The following is a 21,973-nucleotide window of genomic DNA, read 5'->3' as shown; positions in this document are numbered from 1 at the left end:
AATCTGACGAAATGAAGTGGCAGTTGTGCGAAAAATCCACAGAGAAAAAATCATTTGCCTTGACCAGGATACGAACCCGGATCCCCCGATTTCCGGTCGATGGCTTTAGCCAGTCAAGCTACCGAGGCGTCATTCCTCCCAGTGGATATTTGTGGACACTACCGGACAAGGTGGTATGGACTGCTGAGCTCATGATGCCACAAGCAGTCTAGATCGTGCGCACTGCGCCACAGCCGGAGAGCAAGGCCCGGACTTAAAACACATAGAGGTGTTCGTTCTTGACTAGTCGCAGTTATTTACCCTGAAACAAAAATGATCATTTTCCTTCATAAACTTTCAATCAGTAAAATCCGAAGATCCAAGCGTGATGAAGTGGAATTTTTCCACATTGAAATATTCACTTGTAATTTTCCACGATCATAAAATTTATTCCAACCTATGTTCCGCTGTTATTACATCATCTTCAAGGTACAAAATGGTACAGTTTTGTACCAAAATGGTACAGTTTTGTACCCTGATGATGTAGTAACATGGAAACCTCAGTCGGAATACATTTTATAATCGTGGGAAATTACAAGTGATTATTTCAATACTCAATCAGTGGTTCAACCGGAAGGTTGGTTTCGATACGTGAAGGTAGAGCTCAACCCGGACTAAGCCAAATTCATGTGAAGTTTACATATTCGGTGCTTTCCCTGGGCCACTTCGCAATTCCAGGATTTTTGTTTGGGTTACCCGAAGGATCCACTCGGAATTTAAAGCTAGGACCCTTCGGTCTGCAGGCAAGTACTCGAATCACCATACAACCACGATCCCACAATATCAGCACAAGAAGTTAAAATGACCACATTTCCTCCCAAAAACGAGATACGGGGGAGGACAGGCTGTACTACAACTGTAACTAGTGATCAGCGTTAGGTATTAAGAGAAAGACAACGGCAATATCCTCTAAAGAGCATTTCAGTGCAGCTGATGCTCCCATTTGGAAGACAATTAGAGAAATTTAAAAAAAAATAGGTTTAGTGAACCGATATTTGTTCGGAAATGCTGATTGAAATTTAGATTTCCACAACTTTAGCACGAACACCATTGAGTCTAAGAGATTCAAAGGCCCTGCAGATAATGCGAACTACTCTTACTTACATCTAGCTACATTTCAGGTCATCAGCTTTGATTACTCATTTTAACAACGCCAAATATGGTCCCTACTGAGGAGATTCATAATCTTCGCATAATGCTGCAACACCTTTTGCCACTTGAGCTTGCCTCAACACCCACACAAAATACCAATGACCAAAGTACAGTTATCCGATCTGAATACTCTTCTTCAAGATCACAACCGCGAACACGAGTAACACATCACGGCGAAGACCAAGTGAAAGCCAGTCGAACCGCAAGACAAGCAACTCCCGTTCGAACCACAGCAGAGTCCTAGTGATATTCTCTTAACTAGCGAAAACCGCCACTTTGAAACCCGCAGAGGAAGCGTCAAGAGACGTCGAACGCAAGAGTGTAAAAAAAATGATGCGTCGAAGAAGAAACAATTGGGAACGGAAGGGAGGGGGGAAAATAATTTTTTTCGAGAGGGAAAGGAAATATTGACCGTGACTGAGAGGGTAGGGAAGCAACTCATAAAATGGTGATTGTGTCACAGATACGCAACGCTTCGCACGTCTATATCGGAGCTGGGGCCACGCAAAACGAAAGAGCCTAAAAAATGATGCGGTGAGGGGAGACCCTGTCACGGTCTAGATGTGCTCGGAAGAGGTGGGCGGAGGGGAATAATCCGATCAGCCGAACAAAAAAAATTGATAGGTTCATCGCGGGAGCCGGCACGCACGCCATCGCGAGATAATTGGCGGTGACGGAGCGGGGTGCGGCTTGCGGTGCGAGAATGGAGGGGGAGGGAGATGCGGAAAGGATACCATTTAAGATCGTGAACAGAGATCCGCCCGCCACCTCTCCATCGAACAAGCGATTTCTCTTCCCCTCTTAATTCCTTCTTTACATTCTCCATGGCCCTTGCGAGCCATATCCCAACCAAATTAAGGGTGCGAGTCACTCCACAGCCGTACGAAATACTTTACCCTCATGTCGGAACCCTAGCAAAAAAATTACGCATACTTGTTAGAGTTTCCTACACGATGATTGGCATCTCAAATTACACAACAAATGCATAAAACAGTTGTCTCAGGCGTGATTTTAGTGGAATTCGCTAATGATTTAGAATGAAAAGCTAGGACAGCGTAATTCCAAAATACGCATTAAATCAAGGTTGCGATGTAGAACGTTACCATCATTTGCAAACACAAGATGATGACGTTTTACGTCGAAACAATGGTTGAATACATATTGCGGAATCACGAAGTAATAGCTTATCATTCACTACGTATAAAACAGTTCGCTCTTCAAAGAGCTTTCCAATCGAAGCCATGATAACCGTGCACACGACCACTAGGTAGGCATTTGGGATGAACAGCTTTTACGCACATTTTTGGCGCAATTAGAGCAGGAGATTCGATAATTGTCCACGAATAGATAAAACTTAGAGTAATATTTGAATAGGTAGGGAAAATTCGAATCGAGGGACTTAAGTAGCTTTGAATATGTACAACATAAAAAAGGTTTGCCTCAAAACTTAGTTGAGAGGACCAATATTTAAAATGGAAACGACATCGTAAATATTTTTTCTCGCGAATTGCGTAACCTCTTTCCTGCATCCTCAAATATAATATTTCGTAACTAGCACTATAGACACTGGAAATCAATTCTTAAGCCACTATAAATGTGTGTCACACATTCTAGTAGAGGCGATTAAGGAGATACTTAAGACACATATGAATGTATCTATTAAACTAGGAAAACACTTAGCGAAAAAAATGTTCAGAGAAAATATTCAGCATAAAAATCCAGTGATGCATTCAATAGCCAATGGCGAACAAAAATACTTCCGTCCAAAGAACGAAATTTTTAGTCTCTCTCAACTAATGTTAAAAAATGGTGGGAATAATATTCCAGGTCATTAAACTAGGTCAGGGATCATCCCCACGTGGAAAAACATTAATCAGAAATCGAGCAGTACTTGTGGAGAATATACGGCACAAATCCCGCTCAAAAAACTCATTTTGGAGACAAAGGTGGAAAATAAAACTGGTGCACCTCTCCAAAAAAGCGCATCTGGTTCCCCTAGCGCCCCGACGAAATAAAAAATTACATAAGGATCCACCCACACATCGGTGAGCTACCGATTCCCGACGAATAAATCCTTACCCACCGAAACGAGTTCGAAAAACATCTGGCCCATGCCACACACACAAAAAATACAACCGGCGAGTGAGCTAAAAAGATAATATATGGCTACAATAATGACCGATAAAAAAGGGAACGATAAAAAGAAGTAACCGTGAAGTCAGAGGAAGAGGATGAGAGTGAGGGAGGGAGAGATTATAGGAGTGGGGGTTAGAGAGGGATTTCCGCCTGTGAAATATAGGGGGCGCGAGTCGTGGTAGAGTCGGAAGGAAAGCGGGCCAGTGCAAGATGATGATTCAGGGTTTAATAACCGACAAATCCGTGCGGTCGTTGCCGGTGCTCTCGCATAAATCCCGAGAGCCATTGAGGAAGGCATGAAGGGGAACTGGAAGTCTCCAGAGCAGACTCAGCACGGAGGCGACATGCTGTAACCTCAAAAAAATAATAAAGAGGAGAAAGAAAGGAGGACTGGCGATTGGACCGAAAGCCATTTCCAAGTTTACGGCAACATTAGTTTTCAACTAAGGCCGAGACCCCATTTGTAGGTAACAGAAAAACTAGAGGCATTTATTTTTAAGTTAACCACTGCTCATTACGTCGACCAGGCACACGATTAACAGCCAGAGAAATTACTTTAGGTCCATACATGATTTGTGTGCACCTATTTTCGAGAAGAAAAAGGTTTTGGGTCTTTCAGGTTAGATTACAATTCATTATTAACGAGAGAGAGAAGGAATATTTCGTCCGAATTCTTCTTTTTTTAATTGAGAGGAATGGAAGCGCAGAAAAATGTCCATTCGTGTTTTATTTTTAAAACTCCTAGCCTAATTGGGGTTTTGGTGCATTAGAAGACAGAATGGCACGGTTAAAGAAAGGGAAGCACTAAAACAACACAACCCACTCTTTAAATACTGAGAAAATTCGAAATTACAATTCTAACAGCTGAAAATAAATCACAAAAATAAAACTGTAGGCGAGCAACGATAACAAAGACGATTTGACAATCATTGATAAGAATTTACAAGATAAAATATTTTACTACAACAGGAGTAAATCGAAGAATTGTATCTCTCGATTATAGCGCTAAAAAAACGAACCAGCGTCGAGTAAATTTCATTCTGAGAACTTCCTCCTGGAATATGCACAAATATTTCGTGCAGTAAGGTAGCAAATATAGAACATTGAAGAATTAGTTTTGGATACTTCGCAAGAGTGCCTTTTTTCATGAACTTTGTCAAAGATAGGAGATGGCGGCATGATTAGTATTAGAAACAGACGTCACCAAAGGCGATGACTGTGAACAAATACGGTAGGTATAATAAATGCCGAGCGCAAAGTTTCCAAGGTTCCCAAGAAGGTTCCCGAGTCATGAGTACTCAATTGAGAGAGAGCAAGAGAGCAGTAACTGTAACTTTAGTAATGAATCCTTGGACGACATTTTCTACTAATTCGGCCGTATTGAGGAACTTTCGCATGCTTCACCGATGATAGATAAATAATAATATCGACGCTCGGCGAGCGATACAGGTTCTTTGCTTCCGACCCAAGGTCGTGAGCGAAAGCGTGAGCGTCGCTAGCGAAACCTAGGTCGTACAGTATTAAATTTACATGTTTTTACAATTACATAGTTTTTTTACATTTCATTATGCAAAGTCGATTCCATGAATTCACGCACAGGACAACAAATTATTTAAACCCACCCCCGCCATGTTCGGGAGAGACAAACTTGGGTGTATCCTGTATTTTTTCGCCCTCTCCAAGAACCCCCCCTTTATCCCAATGGATTTTACCGGCAACGGCTTCACTCTGACCCTCAGCATGCGCATCAAACGCATTATCCAACATCGATCTAATAATGCATGATCATTGATCATTTCTCATATTTCCCTTCTTCACCCGAGCAGTGCAGAATCAAATAGCAGCTTTCGTTTGGCAGGACGATTATGAGGGTAAAAAAAGAAGCTCCGTAGGGCACCTAAAATCACGTACACGCGGAAAGCGATTGTGCCCCTTTTCCACATCCACACAGGAAAAAAAATAATCGGCAGCTTATCTCCCCTTCCCTGAGAGCGCTGCCGCAAGAAACTTGACATGAAGCAGCTTATACTGAAGAGGGGATAAAAAAAACCTAAAGTAAGCAAAGAATAGAATTACGAGTGAGACTTTTGTGTCAAATCATGCATAATCACGTTCGCTACGATTTTTCTAGGCGTTTGAAGCACGGAAATACACGCGAGCCTCAAAGAAGATCTCAATAATTTATCTTTACAGCCTGCCCCAGGCTTTCGGGATAACGATATGAGAGAAAAAATATTATTCTTCAATCACAAAAAAAATTAACGAAAAATAAAATTTTCCCTCCCTCAATTAAAAAAAAAAAGCTAAAGCCACGCCTAATTACACGAGTTGCAGTAGGCACGGTAAAACGAATGTATATCTTCGAATACTACGCCTGCAATAGCCCATTTAGCAGGTGAGCGAAAATGATTTTTCGAACACCCTGGTTACGTTACCGAATAGATTCGCATCCTCCATGGCTGAATTACAGAAAATAGTTTGCTGAGAGGTATAAAGGTCACTGAGAGATATTCATTAATCTAATTGACGACAAGTCGAATTTATTCCGTACGCAAAAAAAGAAATAATAGCAGGAAACTGGCTCCTAAAAACATTTACCTAAATTACATCAAGAGCCGGCAAAGGAACATCATAGAATACATCAAATTGCGGCGACTCCATTTCCAAACGCATCTAAATTCGCAATACGTAACATTTATAAATAAGTATGTGCAAGAACACATTATCATTCAAAAATTTTAAACGCTACAAAACATGGTTAAATACATAGTCATTACATATAATTAAAAGTGAAGGATTTGGGTAATTACAAGGAGTTATAGTATGCCAACGTATCATCAAACTGTTTAAGCCACATCAATACCATGCGCTTTTCAGATTAGATGACAAAACGGAGATTTAGATAAAGTATGAATGGTAAACACCATGCGGATAAATTTTCAAATGTTAAGAGGCTAGAGTATCAAATATCGAATGAAACGTTGAGGTATACATTACTTTAGTATACAACACTAATTCGTTTTTCGTACAGAATGGCAAGCCGTATCAATCGTTGTTTGTATTTCAATACTTTCACTAAATAAAACGAAGAGAATAAGGTATCAGAGGGAATTTCTAGTTCCTTACTTTTTATGAGTGATTCCACAATGGGAAAATTATTTCTACCGTCGTAAAATGACACGTAATAGGTATAACAATACACTAAAACTATTACACGCAGAGAGAAATAAAACAGCGATCCCGAAGAAAATAAAGCAAAGAAATGCCTAAGTATATCGAGGAAGAAGACGATAGCATATCTCTAGAAAAATAAAATATCAACAATGGATACTTTCCACCCACGCGGAGTCCATTGCAACAACACATAAACGGTTCCTCGCGAGGATGTAGAATAAAAAGCTGACATCTCAGAGTGCTATGGAGAATAAAAAAGAGATTGACGACGTAGTGGAATTCAATTCAAAATTCGGATAGGATTCATGGAGGCATTCAAATTTTCGCACGAGCGTAGGGTTGCCAAGAAAACGTGAGTTACGACCGCAACAAGGGCAAACGATGAATAAATAATTCATGAGTACACACAAAGGTGATATATAAATAGAAAAATTAAAGGCCTGAAATTGCGTTACATGAAAAGTGGGCAGTAATCTAATGGTTAAAAAAAACTAAAGAGAAATGAAGAATGAAAAGCGAAAGGTAAGGCCCGCTTCACATGGACGCGGACCGTCCGCGCCACGCGCTACGCGCGCGGAGCGCGGGAAGCGGTTGCCGCTGTTCACATGGGAGCGGACGAAAACCGTCCGCGTCCGCCACGATGTCAGTTGTGTTCAGATTGCCAAGACGGAAAGAGGTCATGCTGCCAAGTGCTATTCAAGTAGTTGCTGCATATCAGGTCATTAAGAAACGGAAGAAAACTGCCCATCAAAGGAGGTTTTGGGTGCACCCACTTGTGGCACGAAGAGCATTTAAAGGCGCTTTCGTGACCCTATTTATTGAATTGCGAGCAGATGAAAATAAGTTTTTTAACTATTTTCGCATGTCTATGCGGTCGTTCGACGAGCTCTTATCGAAAGTGGAAGGGCATTTAAAACGACAAAACACAGTTAGAATCTCCATTACTCCTACTGAGCGGCTCTGTGTCACACTGAGGTAAGTGATAATGAAAATACTCTTACTTTGCTTAATTAATACTTTATTTCAATAGTATCTAAAAATCACAAATAATATTAGTACAAATAGCATGGAAATGTTTCAAAGGGTCTCCCAAGATGATGTCGACGTACTTGGTGAAGGTAAAGGAGCAGTTGCTTGGTTTAGCATATATTGATAGCTAGGATGCGGAAGTGATTTAGATAGGTACAGATTTTGCACAGGACCTTTTGGAGAAGAGGATGGAATGTATGGTGTTTGCGTAAATTGGGGCTGCTGGGAAGAAACATTTTTAATACGCGTCATAAGTTGTAGTACTTCTGTACGAAACATGAGCTTTTGATCTAGGTTAAAAGTTTTCAATAATGGCATGATTGATGTGAAGAACGCTCGATCGTCGTCATCCTCTTTTTCTCGTGAATCTCGTAATAATGACAGCAAGCTGTCTTCAAAAGCTGATGGCCCTTTTTGTGGTCGTTTCCTCCTGAAGTCATCCTTTTTGTGATGATTTGCCTGGGAGCTAAAATTATCTGCATCGTCCGAGGGATTATCATTAGTAGGCAGCTCCTGTGTTTCATCCGTTTCAAAGGTTTCTTGTTCCAAGCTACTTTCCGTGGTGCATCCCCGAACAGAATCAAGAAACTGCAACAGATCGTGGTAAATGTACTTGGTGACTTTCGCTGCAGCAGACCCCGACTTTGTAGCTCTTGCCTTATTTCGGCTTTTGAAATAAGCATCTCTCGCAGTTTTCCACCTTTTTTGTACTCTGTCAACTGAAATAAAAACAAAAATGGTTCGATAATGTGTGACAAATATGAATCCATATATTTGTAAAGACAAATGACTAAGGTTGTGCGATTTTAACGCAACTAGGTTATGAAATGAATTGAATTTGCGACAATTTTACTTGATTCCAATAAAAAAATTCACACACCCACGGCTCACAACGGGTATAAAAATACTTTGAATTATTTTCTTACAGATACCTAGCAAGTGGGAACACAATGACGGATTTGCACTATTCATACTTAATAGGGCTATCAACTATTTCGAAGATTGTGGGTGAGGTGTGTTATGCTATTTGGACCACAATGAAAGATGAGTGTATGCCTCAGCCAACGGAGGAAAAATGGAAGGAAATAAGTTCAGGATTCAACAGCGTCTCCAACTTTCCTAATTGCATCGGGGCATTGGATGGAAAACATATCCGCCTTGAAAAGCCCACAAGAAGTGGATCTCTCTTCTTTAATTATAAACATTATTTTTCCATTGTTCTAATGGCAATTTGTGATACTAATTACTGTTTCTCGTATATTGATGTGGGTTCTTTTGGAGGGAACTGTGACAGTAACATCTTTAGAAAATGCCAATTCTTGATGCGAATGACGGAAGGAAATTTAGGAATACCAAAAGATGAACCTCTTCCGGGAACTAATGAGCCCCAGTTGCCTTACGTTATTGTTGCCGACGAAGGTTTCTCTTTAGCGGATCATATCATGAGGCCTTATGCAAGGAAGAACCTTAATTACAAAAAAAGAATTTTCAACTACAGATTAACAAGAGCCAGAAGGTTTATCGAGTGTAGTTTTGGAATTTTAACTAATAAGTGGAGAATTTTCCACCGTCCTCTCAATATTGACCTTGAAAAGGCTAAATCAGTAATTAAAGCATGTTGCCTTTTGCATAATTTTGTCAGAGCAAGGGACGGATATTCTTTCGAAGACACACTCTCTGTTACAGGATTGCAAGATGACCGGAATCAGGTACAATCAGATAGATCGGCCAATGCAATTAGAGATAAGTTTGCAAACTACTTTGTAGGCCCTGGGGCGCTCTCCTGGCAAGAGTCTAAAATTTAATTTGACTCGTTCAAAAGGAAATACAAAGTAATGAGATTTCCTGGTTATGCTAATTCTCCTGTCCTTCATTCATTGACTTGAAAAGTGTATAACCAAGAGTTATCATTCCTTGTTTCTCACGATGCAATGTTGAAAACATTATATGAACCATGACATTGTTGTTTTAGTCAAGTTCCCAAAGTCTGTTTATTACGCGCACGCATAAATCCTCCGAGAATATTTTTTTTAAATGCCGGTTTATTAAGCAGATATAGCATAAGAAAACTCATAACATAGATTTAACAATTAAAACACGTTATTCTTTTTGCACAGCTATAAAAAGAAGAATTTTCCTTCGGTATAACAATTAAAAATATGTCAGGGGTTGTATAAAAATTGGAACTTGTAACCAACTTCTACTAAGAAAATAAAATATAATCTACTCACCAGTTTTCTTCTTTTCATTCTGTTCCATATCCTGAAGGCGAGGGTAGAATCTTTGGGTAATCTCTTCCCACGCTTTTAGTCGCAGATCACGGTCTTTATACTTATCGTGAGAGACATCCCACAAGTTAGGCCTTTTTTCCACCTCACCAATCAAAAGCTCAGTGTCAACTACTGAATCCATTGCGAAAACACTCTTATCACCGCGCTCGCTCAAATACTACTGACTCGCTCGAATTCTACTAGGTCCACATCAGCCGTCCGCGTTCATGTGCAAGCACAAACCTGTCTCTGTGGCCCGTACGCGCGCGGATGATCCGCGGGGCGGAGGGGCCACGCGGATGGCTCCTCCGCGTGCGGACGGTCCGCACTCATGTGAACGCTTCCATTTAACTCAATGGAACCTTAACCGCTCGCGTAGCGCGGAGCGCGGACGGTCCGCGTCCATGTGAAGCGGGCCTAAGGTTTAGCCACCAAACACGAGTTGAGGAACTGGAGAGAACATGTGTCATCCACATCATCCAGGCTAAATGAAAAATTCGATGTAACTCACAATAATAATTCATTTTTGTGACATTTTCAAGGGTGAGTTGTTCGAAAGGACAAGAAATAACTGAAAAATAATGAGTGAAGTAATTACAGTGGCAGCTGAATATTAAAGAAATGAACAGCAGCGAACTAGATAGATAGAAAGAGAAATATTTATTCTTCAGGAAATATTCCGTAAGAACAAAAATAATAATAAATTACATAAAAAAATTACATTTTTCTAGCAAATTACATTAAATAAAATATAAATTATTACAATGATAACAATGATAAATGGTTGCAATGATACTCCATTTCATGACATAACGGATCATAGCAAATGCATGAAAAATAGTAAAAATCGGCAAATTGAGCTATTTTCCAAGCCGGATTTTATACAAACACAAAGTCACATATTTTTAACTAAACAAAAGAAAAAACAAAAAACCTACAGCAAAAAATACCATCAACCATAATAACCAGAGCACAATTTTGAAAAAATAAGAAGCCGCGATAATATTATCGAGATAGTAAATAACCGTAATATTTTAGTTTAAAGGTTTTGACAGATATGCAATTTTTGACATCAGTTGGTATCTCATTTAAAATCCGAGAAGCGGTAATGAGAAAAGATTTGCTGTAAACAGTGGTGCGATGCGCAGGGAAATATAACATATTGGGATCAGACCTAGAGTACGTTGTAGAGACAGATGCACAGCTAAGGAACAAATAATATAGATCGACTTCACGAAATATGTAAGTACGCATGCTGATGTTGGGTAAGTCTGTGGTGAAGGGAAGATTGTAGATTCACACAACATCACCTATAATACGCGGCAAGTTGGTAGCAAACGGGTAAAAATACATCAATACATAAGTTCCCTCAAAAAACACAACTGATCGTCTTACAAGACGATTTCAAATAATTTTCAAGGTGAGATATTTATTAACCTAAATGATGAAAAGGCAAATTTATTCATAACAAACCTAGGTAAAATTCGTTGATTTCTAGAATACACAGACATCTGTGTACACTACTGAAAATATACCACTGCTGACTAATCAGGATTATATCAAGCTATCCTTGGTCGAGGGAAGAGAAGACAATAATCCCTTTGCAGACAAACATATTAACTGAGCTCAAAATATGAAGAAAGTTAGAAAGCAATAAACATTTGACCCGGCTGACAATGTGGAACGGCTACAAGTTCTCTTCACAATTTAAACGCGCAGAAATATACAAGGCAAAATAACTGACTCATAGTTTTTAGAAAGTACACCAAGCCTACAAAAGGGAAGAAGTAAGAAAGTGAATACAAATAAATGGAATTCATTAGGGCAACAGATTTTTGGCGAATAAATGTTGATATTTTAAAAAGAAAGTGATACGAAAGACGTCAACCCTCTCGAACCCAATGCTGTTTCCGGGAGAAATTACATTGCAAGAATTCTCATTTGGAAAATGTGAAAATTTTCTGCTCAATCATAATTATTTCAGCAACTACGTATTTCGCCATTAAACTTTACAGCGCAAAAGGGCTCGTAGTTTAAATCTTTCTGAAATACAGCAAAAAATTTATACATTTTTATGCTACTTAGAAGCAACATTGGGTTATTGCGGGTTAAAACAAGCCATTGATTACATCTGAAGGGAAATACTTCAGCGAACGGAAAAAAAAATTCCTGCGAAGGTGAGAATTTTTAGGAGCAACGCTCAGCAGATTTGAATAACGCCAGCGAAGGGAACAGTTTGCTGCTGGCACACTGTTGTTGCTGAATTCATACTACGGTTTTCTAAATCCATTTATAAGAAACTGATGCTAATCCCCAAAAGCTAAGGTAATGGATGGATGAAGCGCACGTATTCTTTGATACGATCAGATATCAACATAATGTTATAACTACACGCTCTGAGGGTTCGAAGACGACTACGGCTTATACCACATTGTCACTAGCGGGTGGATGAGAATTTTTCCAGCATCTCGCGGGGGGGAAGACGCGACTTGGCCGCCGCCGCCACCACCACCACCGCGGGACTTAAGCAGTTTTGACGACACCTGCAGAGCTCAAGGCGGAAGCAGAAGGAAACGCGGGAGAGATGTGAAAAACAGAATCGGCGGAGACGACGAAGGGGAAAGGGGGAGGGGGAGGGCGTGAAAAGCTCGGCCTGCGCGGGAGCAAAGGCACAAAAACAAGTGAGCATCAGCGGCAGCACTCGAGGAGACGCGTGCCTTACCCCCAGCCGCGACTCTTCCCACGCTCCAGGAGATGGCATGAGCGCCGGAGGGGAGGCAGCGAGGGAGGGAGGGGGAGAGGAGACAGACTCGGAGCCGAGGGAGTCCTCTCTCGGATGAGTGGCGGAGGAGAGGGGAGGAGTGGTCGGGCAAAATAGTCAGGAGGAGGCACGCCAATGCCGCCCAAGATGAGGAGACACTCGCAGAAACAAAAACAGGCTTTGTTGTGGTAAACAATAAAATAAACGCCCCCAAATATGTGCGCCGGAGTCGGAGCTCACCAAACACACTTAAACGCTCATGGATGAGATATGACAATTTTAATTAATTATTTTGAATCAACTAAAACCATGTCGTGATCAAAGACTTGACTTACTGTTTATTTTACCAGGCCCAGGTAAGGCCACAATCCGACCCCCTCTTCCCCTGGGCCTGGGCTCCTTTACATGGTATTTATTTAGTTATTGAGGTTAGATACAGGACTTGGTACTTCATAAATGTTAGTTCGTCTAATTTTCCATTGAGAATACATATAATTTCTCCTTCCTGGCATCTTGTTGAGCCGGTCAAGTCTTTTAGTGGCCTCCTGTAGCTGTCACCGCTCAGGAAGTCATAATACATAGTCATTAAACAGGAAGAAGTCAAAAAGATTTTCTACACTAGATACGTAATATCTTCACTAAGGAAAAAATGCAATCAATCACTGCACCGAAATTACTATTGATAACATAATTTTTACGTATCTGCATCTACTGAAAATAACATCTTGATTAAGTTCGAAACTTAACAATGGACCATAATACAATTTCTCAATGTACCTAAAAATTTGACATAAAATGTGTTTTTTTTTCAGAATATTCCGCCCACTCGATGGTCGTGATATTAGTTGACCACAAGAATTATCACATTCAATGAATTCGCACTTGTAACAAATAATGATGATATCAAAATTTACACGTGATCGGTCGCATCACCACGGTATTCCTCTGGTGGCCTAAAATGAAGAGAGGCAATTTTTTCACTCTAATCCATTGATTTTACGAGTGTAACTCCACAACTAATGCACCCAAATTTCCTGGCACCACGACCTTTATTCTAGGCACTTACAATTTTTACAGTGTATCAACACATCCTTTAGGAACACCATGTCACTTTTCAACATAATCTCCGTTATTTTCAAAAGCCTTACGCCACCTTGAGACTAAGGGTACTCGCATAGTGAGGAGGTGGATGGAGAGGTAGTATCGCATAGTAAAGAGGTTTACGCACGCAGCTTTGCCATAACCTCGACCACGAGCCAGTCTTTCATCGTTCATAAATTCGTTTCATCAAGCGTAATGGTTATCTGGTTAGTTGTAACATTTTTACAATGTTGAGCGATAGTAGTGGTGACGACAATGATAATGGTGACGACACCTCATGAGCATGTAAGTGGTGGCTGATTGGTCGTTAAGTAATCGCGAATTCAGTGCTCATCCCATAAATCAAGCGCGACAAGATCTGGGATAATATCACCATCTGTATTTGCAACTTAAGTATTACCCAGACAAATTTCAGGAAAACATTAGGATGTCACATGAAACGGGCCTTGAACGCACCAATCGCGGAGAAGCCTCCCGATATACCTCGCGTAAGGCGTGCATTCATGATCGGTAACACTCGGCGCGATGAACACTGAGAGGTGTTTTTGCAGTATGGGGCCTATGTCCACGATCTTCAACATTGGCGTCCCCGTTCTCACCACATACTCACTGTACCCGCTGGCTAACTGTACAACGATCGACGTCATCATCTCTGCACGCCCTCTTCAACCTTTCGTGAATGCTTCAGAACGTCTCATCGTCACAACAAAGGAACTCAATCACAGAGCGTTGCTTTTGACAGACATCAAGCGCAATCGCCATCTTCTAGAAGTGCTGCTACCACGCGACGATCGGTATTTCGTTCAAATAAACCAGAATCGATGCCGGATTACTTGGGCGTACCCAGCGGGGGACAGAGAAGGCCACTGCCCCCAGAAGCGAAAATAAATTTAGTTCAAAACAAAAGTTACGAACAAATTTTCATTTCGAAGAAAAATGATATTAGTATAAGACGTGGAACTAAAATAAAAATCATTATTTTTTCAAGCAAAAAATTATAAAAACTAATAAATTGCTGTCATAATTTCCATAAAATTTTGGTTTCACTATTGTGTGCAAAATAGTTACAACTTGAACGACCACGGCTAGTTTTGCCTCCCTCCCACTAGTTTTGGCTCCGGGTACGCCTATGAGCGGGAGGGATGCTTCTAGGCATCTTTATTAATTGTAAGTGCTTAGAGTAAAATTGTGGTGTCAGGAAAGTTGTAAGCATTAGTTTTGGAGTGCCCCTCGTACAATAAAAAAAACATGGCAGTCGTGGGACTGCCGTTGGAAGTGAAAACTTTTTATTTTTAAATTTTGGACGTAGATTGATGTAAAAAAAATGTACAAGAAGCCTATGCTACTAACTGGATTAGGAATATAAACTCGGAAAAGCCAAAAGAAAAAACAATTTCCTTGCCGAAATTCAAGAAAATATTTTTTTTATAAATATTGCCATGAACAAAATCGACTAACTATTCACGAATACAAGGATCAAGAACTTTGCTACTATTTATAACTACTATTTACTAACTATTGTCAACACTAAACGTAGGGATCCTTTCTGCTTCAGAATATATTTTCATACCTGAAGAACGAGCAAATTCAAATATCTTTCACTCTTTATTTCCCTCCCCTTCATTAACAGCGAGGCGGTGACGATTTTGAGGTGACGGTCACGCGAGTTCAGAGTTTCTTTACCAATCTGAAAAAAAGTGCCTAACGCGCCATAGGAAGTTTTCACTTCAAAAACCTGAAAGTAAGTTTTCGCTCTAATTTGGCTCGAGGTAAGTACCTCAAGGATGAGGATAGTTGCGAGCGAGAAGAGTAGCAGGAGACCGGGAAAATACTACGCCACTCAAAGGCCGTCCAAGATGAGGAAAGACTCACAAAACAAAAACAACCACTGCTGTGGCAAACAATACAATAAAAGTTCCCAAATACTCACGTCGTATTTGGGGGAAGCGGCGGAAAAACTACTACGTGAAGAAATAGACTGAAAATTTCTCCGGGCGCATTAGCAGTATGACTAAGAGCACAGCACAGCCTCAATATGCCTACGACACGAATAATTTCCCGAAACGTCGCGACGGCCAGAGTTTTCTCATGCTTCTTTAACCGAATGACAGGGGCACAGCGGGGGGGGGGGGGGTTTTGGGGGATAAACCCCCCTTCCTCCCCAGAGCTCAGAGAAATATTTAAGTTTAATCCATTTGACTTAATTGGATTAGGATTACTTATATAATAGTGATAGGATTAATAAAATATCCCTCAGAAAGCCGTAAAACTCGCCATTTTGAACAATTAAACTTAAAAATTTCCTGGAGGAGGGCCCCCGCAAATCCCGCTTACCCTGACGGGTATGCAATACCCCCACACTCCTAAGTATTAGCTGCGCCTAAACCACCCCCCCCCCCCCCAGCCTTAATTCTTAGCTGCGCCCCTGCCGCCTGAAACATTTTAAGGCGTACATATTTATAAATGCTTTAAGTCAGTGGTTTCCTGAGGGATTTTCTGATGCGACTGCAGAGTAAAATTATTCTAAGCATTCTGAACGGACAAGTCACGATAAATTATCTTCGAAATGTGGCACTTTCGTAATACATCAAGGTCTTCCAAAAATTGAGAATAGTTAAGGAAATAACTTCCTAGCCATCAAATGAGATTCGTTGGTAGTTTTTCTTGAAAATCACAAAAGATAATTCGGGGCAGAAAAATGGCAGGTTCGCTTAAGGCACATAAAACATCATAGAGGAAAAGGATTATAGCATGATAATATTTTTTTTTAAACGGTAAAAAATTCCGATCTAACGAAAAGCTCAGCGAATCATGCTCTCCTTCCAATTGTGGCACTTAATTTTATGCCACGAAACACTTCCGATTGTTAAAATAAGAACATTATAGAGCTACACCGTGATATCTTTCTTTTTGGGTCAAAAACGGCATTGAGGTTCGTAAGAAAATGAAAAATATGTTCGTTGACCGTCTTCTTTTGCTCAACGTCACTAAAATGGACGTTTTACAATGAAATTACAGATGTATCCTTCCCGGTAAGTGAATTGGGATGTGTCATAGCACCTAACGTTACGCTACAAAAAGCAACTTCGAAGCCGTGAGTAGCGACGATTTTTATCGCGGTAGGTGATAGAGGCCGAAAGAGGTTACTGATCATAACGTAGCCCCACAAATGCATTTGCTAATGATACGGTAATTCGCCATATTCCTTATTAGTACCAATATAATCGTAACTTTCTACAGGATCGCAGGTTAATCCTCTAAGTTCTCTCGAGATCATTTCAGTCCGAAAATAAAGTTCCAGCAATAAACTTGGCTGTCTCGGCTTAATTCAGTCCCCCCTTAAAACGAAGCATTCACGACGGTTTCCAGAAAAAATATCCAATCTAAACAACGACGTCTCCCGAATCAAACCTGAGAAACCTCTGGATTGGCGAAGGAAAACTGTTCACAAGGTGTAAAAAATGGAGTAGTCACATGACGAGTTCTAACAAGGATGACTTGATAAAGAATGGGAATGCAAAGCAAAAAATGAAATTTTACTAGGCAATGTTGATACCATATCCAAAAAAAAAAATAAAGAGGAGTGTTGCAATTAGCTTCAAATCCTGGTTCACTAAATATTAGCATAAAACATAGGAAATAATTTTTAAAATTATTATCACAGTCGTTAAAATACTAAGTCAAAGAGATAACCAAACATTATCCAAATGTAATTTCTCCCTCATAGTATCGCTGCACAAAATTGAGAACAGAATTTTTTTAAGGAAACAAAATTTGAGAAAAAACACTTATAGAACTTAAATTCATCAAATTTATAGAAAAATTATGATACAAAGACAAATTTGATTGTATAAATAAATATTATCACCTGGCTGGAATGATTCTACTAGGATCAATTCATCTACCTGCACCTTAATGCCATTCTTCTCTGGGAGCTAGACGATTTACTCTGTGAAATTCCCTTGATTTCACTGAAGAAGACCCTCACATTTCCCTGTAATCACTGATTTCCCTTGCCAGTAAAACCTCAATTGATGCAATTACAAATTTGATGGAGGAAAATTATAATTTTCAATAGCTTTGCAAAAATTCAAACAGGTGATGTCTTTTAAAATAATACATATTTACACAACTAAATTTTCTAAAAAGAGATTAAGAAGATTTCTGATAGAGAGAAATCTGAGAATCCCAAAAACCGACATTCCCTTATTCAAAATCAATACAAAGAAAAAGAGGCAGTTTTGGAATTTATTTACCTTCCGAACATTTAAATAATATATGGACTCAAGGTTGAAATGCTGAGACTCATTCGGACAACTGAATTACCACCAATAAAGGGCTTGAATACAAATTGCTACCCACATTCTACAGGGTTGTCTGTATTATATAACCATAATTTAGAATGGAATAGCTGTCATTCTACTTAACCCTTTCGCTGCTACAAGCGGGAATACCCGCAAAAAACATTATGGTTATTGCCTGCGACATGCGGGGATATTCCACGACTTTCAAAAAACTTTTCCTTTCAACACGACATGCGGGTAAATATCTACGTTTTCGAAAAACCCTCCCTTCGGTCGTAGGTGCTGTCATCTGTTCGAAATTCTAGCGGAACTACGTCCATTCGTGCGGCGACATTCAGCGACGTCAAATGAATGATTCAATTAATTTTTTTCTGGATAATAGGCAAAATAATGGAACCGATGAAAAATCTATTGAAGCAGCAAAAGGGTTAAAGCACAAAACTACTTCCATTCTTCAGTTACACAGGAGCAAAAACACAAAAAAAATCTTTAAGAAAAACAAGTGCACCATAATTAACCAATGATTTATACTCTCCAAATGTATAAGATCAGACACATTCTTCATAGAAATAAGCCTGGCTAAAGGTATAAAACGTCCAAAGATAATGAATTACATACACTTTGCAATCATTCAGAATATGTATAAAAATCTACTTTCTAGAGAACTTATATAAAAAAATTTGTTTGACAGACTGCAATACATTCAATATGTATCTTAATTTAATACTTAAAAATTCTAGCAAGTTTTCAGTAAGGGAATAGCCTCACATTTGAAATGCTACAAAATGGTAATGCAGTAACTAAAAATATTACATACAATATCTTTTTGTACAACTTGAAGAAAACTAAGGATTGGGCTATAATTGATTGAATGGCGGCGAATAACTCCTTTCAAAATGGGTACTACATTAGTTATATTTAAATTATTCAATGACCAGTCATTTCCTCTCAGGATTACTATATTTGCTCAACATATTTAACTAACATGATTAACTCTTAACGCTTCATAGTTGAATTTCAAGTTTTAATTTCATATTTTGACAAAATTCTCTAACACCTGTCACAAGTAGATGTTAACAGTTAACACCAGAAATTTCAGTAAACCTCAAATATACCATATACTGGTTGCATGTGTATCCACACATTTTATTGCATTAATAGCATACATGCTTTAACTTCAGATGTTGCATGCAATAGCTCAGATTGTGGCCGAATTTTAAGCATGGTGTTTTGTTGGCAACCAAAAAAAAAATTACAGTTCCAATCCATCTGACAGTGGCATTCTTGCCAACTTAACGAATATGTACTTCTATGGTTCCTGAGTCAGTGACAAATATAATTCTAGCACTGTTTCCTGGTGTTGGATGGCTCTCGAACTTTAGATGACATGGGTTCTATATTTTAGATAAAAATCTAACATCAGCTATGAAAATTCCTTATGAAAAACTTATATTTTAACGAGTAAGTAAAACTTATAATATAGTATATCTTTTATATAAAAAACTATACACATTTCACCTAGCAAAATTCATCTGAATGAATTGAAAAATATCTAATGACTATTTTTTGCATACCTTAACTGCCACACATAATTATCAAGAAGTTCAGATTCTTTATTTCTATGTAATAACTAACTATCTAGAAAATAAATTACAGTAAATCCAAAAGAATTCACACATGCTAACTCTTTCTTGATCTAAATCAGATGTCATCTGACACCATTTTCCCGACATTTGCTCCATTGGAACTCATTCTATAGCTTGTTCAACAGTCACAGCAAGTTGAAACAACTTAATTTTTGTGCTCTGTGACAAACTGATATATTACGCTGTAATCATCATATTTCTATATTGACCATACTTTTGAGATATAATGATTGCCTCATCTGAATCCTATTACATACATTGTGGGTACACATACCTGAAATTTGGGACAAGGGGTAGAGGTAGAGTCATGCATTCAGAAAGGATTAGAAAAGAGAAATAAGCTTACCGTAATCAAACTGCAGATGAGGAGGGAGATGATGAGCTGGAGACATTGATGGTGTGGTTTCCACGTCAACCACTAAGGGGCCATCATTACTTGTCTCTTCCAACTGACCAGCACCACCAGGAGCAGCACTCCCATATGAAACCTAGAAGAAGAAATTATATCAGTTCAACCCAATCACAGAGTAATTCTAACATCAATTAACTGAAAATATATGAATTATCAGAATTTTTAAGAGAAATGGATAATCCAATTGCATTCTCTTAAGAAATTCACATCCGTTAACTTTTTCTGTAGGATGCTTATTTCTATAGTGAAAATTTTATTTTAAAAATTAAAAAATGAACTCAGCAAGTTAAAATGTTTGTATAGGGCATAACTACATCTGATAATGGAATCAACATTGATATTGAGCACTGAAAATAGACAAGGAATGATATAAAATACCATATGTACATAGAATTAAACAATCAGTCACAGACAATCATGCAAGTTATAATATTACTGGTGGTAATACCAGAGTATAAATATGTTGATAACAAAATCAGAATAAAATCTCAACCATGAATGCTTTCACCACATGACTTCACACTGTAATCAGCATGGTAAAAAAACAAGCTCTTATAGGTTTAATTAGATTAGCCCAAAGGTTTAATTAAAATTAGATTTGATCTTGACTTTTGAGGTCCACGTTCAGTGCTGAATTAAGCACTAGCCAATTAGCTATGTGATATGGACTTAGGACAGCATTTACACATAGGTGGCATATCATTTAAATGAAATGACCTAATCGAGGAATTGTTTTACATAAAATTAATTACTGAAAATGTAATTATTAAAACCGTAGGGAACCATTTACCAAAAAGATCTTACAACACTATGTATTTAACAAAATTGTTTCCTTCCATTTTAGGTAAACGTTTCGGCTATTTTAAAAACATAATTTCATAGCAAGGACCCTATTCATCATTATTCTTAACACTTCAGAACTTGGTCTGATGAGAAGTGCCTTTTCGAAATTATTCACATTGCTCCTGGAAATTTTTTTCTTCCATGGATGAATCCATTTTTTTGATATTCAGGTACACAATTAACCCTCCAGCAGCACAATTTTTCTGCTGATTACCTGGTCAATAAAGATAATTCTTTACAAATGTAGCTTAGTCAACAAACACAAAAATAGTAATCAAAATAGAAATTACAAGTGTGTAATTATTTACTTAGCTAAATTAATTACACTTACTTCACTCTGACTAGGACTAGGAGGACCAGACCCTCCCACACTAAGAACTGAGTCTCCATCACCAGCGGCTCCATCCTCGAGTCTAGGCCTCTTGGCATCCTAGAAAGACAAATATGGTCATTAGGTGCATTTCACGGATCCTTCCTTGGGTGAAAATGGCGACCAAAAACATACAAGTAATTGATGAGATAATAAAAGCGATCATAAAAGATATACTAGGTTATGAAATATCACACCACAGGAATGCATAATTCATTAATAATGACCATGTGAAATTTACCATGACCATGAACATATAATATTGACCAAAGAAAATAATGAATCATGAAAATTGAATTCAAAAGAACAAAATTCAACAAAATTATTTTGAATAGCAATGTCTGAAAGTAGATATACTGCACAGGCCTCCAATTACACACATTCGTTCAAAGATAAAAACGAATAATATTGAATAAATTCGGTAAAAGCCATACATACATTCCTTTTTAACAACTTCATGATGTATGCAGTCATGCAACTAATTAGTACGATAAAAAATGCTCAGCCAAATTTTCATGAGTCCAGAAAGCATAAATCAAATTCTCCAAATTTATACTTACTGATAACTTATTAATTTTCCTCTCTTGGTCTCTTTCCCGGTAGAATTTCGCTCTTGATTCTTCCAACTGCCGTTTCTCCGCTTGTTTCTGACGGTCTGCGAAAAGTAATAATTATGATGAAAAGAGTACAATCAATTTTGGATACTTCTGCTCTGCATTTAAGCGCTCATATTCAT

General features: G+C 38.7%; 2 protein-coding genes across 5 annotated transcripts in view; both read right to left on the bottom strand.

Annotated features, from left to right (window-relative positions):
* The window catches only part of LOC124157268 (chromatin-remodeling ATPase INO80), a 189,290-nt gene that overhangs the window by 45,528 nt on the left and 121,789 nt on the right, over positions 1 to 21,973 (bottom strand). For all 4 annotated transcript variants that reach the window (XM_046531843.1, XM_046531841.1, XM_046531842.1 and 1 more), the window contains exons 26-28: positions 21,798 to 21,892; positions 21,199 to 21,297; positions 19,959 to 20,100 (exon numbers count right to left, since the gene is read on the bottom strand). In XM_046531843.1, coding sequence (XP_046387799.1) covers positions 19,959 to 20,100; positions 21,199 to 21,297; positions 21,798 to 21,892 — 336 coding nt within the window. The remainder of the gene's footprint in view (positions 1 to 19,958; positions 20,101 to 21,198; positions 21,298 to 21,797; positions 21,893 to 21,973) is intronic.
* Positions 7,503 to 10,217, bottom strand: LOC124157273. Its single transcript, XM_046531862.1, has 2 exons — positions 9,762 to 10,217; positions 7,503 to 8,249 (listed from the first exon to the last, which is right to left on the bottom strand). Exons 1-2 carry the CDS (start codon positions 9,940 to 9,942, stop codon positions 7,579 to 7,581), a joined length of 852 nt encoding a protein of 283 aa, XP_046387818.1. The 5' UTR covers positions 9,943 to 10,217; the 3' UTR covers positions 7,503 to 7,578.

The sequence above is a fragment of the Ischnura elegans genome, chromosome 4 (genome assembly GCF_921293095.1).
Source record: "Ischnura elegans chromosome 4, ioIscEleg1.1, whole genome shotgun sequence".
Classification (NCBI taxonomy): Eukaryota; Metazoa; Arthropoda; class Insecta; order Odonata; family Coenagrionidae; genus Ischnura; species Ischnura elegans.
This window is presented reverse-complemented; position numbering and strand designations above follow the sequence as displayed.

What these genes read in the sequence shown, in the direction of transcription:
- LOC124157273 (XM_046531862.1), bottom strand. Translation starts at nt 9,942, where the DNA reads ATGGATTCAGTAGTTGACACTGAGCTTTTGATTGGTGAGGTGGAAAAA. An exon ending in GAATGAAAAGAAGAAAACTG is followed by an intron (nt 8,250 to 9,761) that starts GTGAGTAGATTA and finishes TTTTTATTTCAG; the next exon opens with TTGACAGAGTACAAAAAAGG.